The following is a 2,064-nucleotide window of genomic DNA, read 5'->3' as shown; positions in this document are numbered from 1 at the left end:
CTGCTGAAGCCAGGGGAATTTTTGCCTTGGAGGGTTAAAGACCTGCTGACCTCATCCCGAGGTGCCAGCACACCATCAGCACTTTTACAGAGCTCCTGCTGTTTCATCCCTCTGAAATGGACTGAGCAACTTTGTGGGCAGCGCAAATAACTCCATTTTCTGGGCAGGAGATGGAAACTGCTGGCTGTGCTGCAGCTCGCTGCCCCTGGAAACCACGGGCTGGGTGTGCATTTGTTTGGGATCCCAGGGCTTTCGTTCCAGGTTGTGCTTTTTTTTGCCCTGAGCAGTTACACGGCCTAATTCAAGGAGACACACGTTGTCATTAAACAGCCCTGGAGAAAAACTCCGAACTGCGTCACCTTGTTTAACCAGAGACAAAAGTTGACATGGGCACATCCCCGTTGTGGATTTACAAGCAGAATAAAGAGAGCTGGCCCCTGCTCAGCAGGAGAGTGGCTCAGCTGGAGCTCCCAGCTCCCTGCCCGGGGATGCTGCAGCTCCTCCAGCCGCAGAGCCCCGCGGGGCCGGACGCTCCCGCAGGCACCACCGCAGGGCAGCCGCCTCTCCCTCCCCGGGAATCCCAGCGCTGCCAGACACAGCCCTTTAAATCATCAGCAGCTAATAATCCAAACCTAGCTCCTGCGAGATGCTATCTGCTTTCGGCCAGCCTTTTTTTTTATATTGTATTTATTTGAAGTAACCGAATCAGGCACTTTCAGCCTGATCATCCCTAAAAGATCCTTGAAATGAATGAGGTCTGCCTTGCTGGCAGACTTTGCAATTATTCAGGCAATACAGAGCTGGCAGGATCTCTCTAAGAGGGAAAATGAGCACAGAAGTTGGGAAGCAACGTTACAGGCATGCCGCACAGAAGCCATGCAAAACATTAATATTCAAACAGCAATGAGATCCTGAACAATGAGCAAATAATCATTAAAAAATTACATATATATCCAAACATACCAACACTGGTTATCTTTTGGGAGACCAGGTCTTGTAGTAAAGCCTCAATTGCAGGATTATGTCTGGAATACAGCTCGTACCGATTAATGCCAATGTGGAATTTTAACCAGTTTGGGTAGGAATCTATGGAGGTTTCTCCAGTTGGCAAAAACTCTTCATTATCTTCATTTTGCCTACCACCAAAAAAAAAAAAGAACAACACAACAAAAGCCTTAAAATGAGGAGAAAGAACTAATGTTACAGTTTGTAACAGGCATCAAGAAACAGGGCTTCAAAATGTGACAACTTGGAAAGGCAAAGCACTAGGGCAGTGGGAGAACTCCCCGGGTTGTCCCTGCATGGCTGCACACCCAGAGCCTGCTCCCACCTGGGGCCAAGGGGGAGACGGATTTTCACCTCCACTTCAAATCATGTCTGATTTAAAGCCCATGAAAGTCAGGAGCAAAACTCCAGAGTGACACTGCTGAGCAGTGTTGGCCCTTATGTAGCAGAAGCACAGAGCTGCAGCTCTGACATTGTGTTGAGGTTGTATTATGTTGCACACAGCTTTTACAAGTTTGACCCCAATGACAGCATCAGCCTGAACTTTTGTTTAACAGGGACCTGGGTCTGGAAACTGAGAGTGCAGCAGTAACTTGACCTGTTGTACCAAATGCTCTCACTCTCTCTTCTTTCATTCAAGAAGAGATTGGATCACCCTGAACCGGTTCCTACAGCATAACTCTTTTAACTCCTAAATTTTATGTAAGGTCTGTGAACTTTGGCTGCAGACACTAAGGAAAATATGTACAACAGGCAGCTGCTTTGTGGCCACCAATGATAACTTCACTCCTCACCTACTGAATACACCATCACATATGTTTGGTCCAAGGTCCTCTGTTTTTAGTCATCTTCAGATGTTCATCCATTTGTGACTCTTTTTTGGTCCCTCAGAGACACCAGAACTTTTTCAGGTTGTTTCACTTTACAGTCAGTTTTGGTTATTGGAAGGGGCCTGGATAATTCTCCTGCTTGTAGGGCAGAAACCAGCAATATTTAGCCTTTAGCAAGGTTTAGATCATTCTGGCTTCTCTGAGGCTTGACAGAGATTTTGCACGGTAC

At 46.9% G+C, this 2,064-nt stretch overlaps 1 protein-coding gene across 1 annotated transcript in view; it reads right to left on the bottom strand.

Moving 5' to 3' along the window:
* The window catches only part of FAM20C (family with sequence similarity 20, member C), a gene marked incomplete at its 5' end in the record, with an annotated part of 55,987 nt that extends 54,851 nt beyond the window's left edge, over positions 1 to 1,136 (bottom strand). Inside the window, one exon of the mRNA XM_008939530.1 lies at positions 964 to 1,136. Within this exon, the coding sequence (XP_008937778.1) occupies positions 964 to 1,136 (173 nt within the window). The remainder of the gene's footprint in view (positions 1 to 963) is intronic.
* Positions 1,137 to 2,064: the final 928 nt, after the last annotated feature.

This window comes from Merops nubicus, unplaced genomic scaffold (genome assembly GCF_000691845.1).
Source record: "Merops nubicus isolate BGI_N331 unplaced genomic scaffold, ASM69184v1 scaffold4564, whole genome shotgun sequence".
NCBI lineage: Eukaryota > Metazoa > Chordata > Aves > Coraciiformes > Meropidae > Merops > Merops nubicus.
This window is presented reverse-complemented; position numbering and strand designations above follow the sequence as displayed.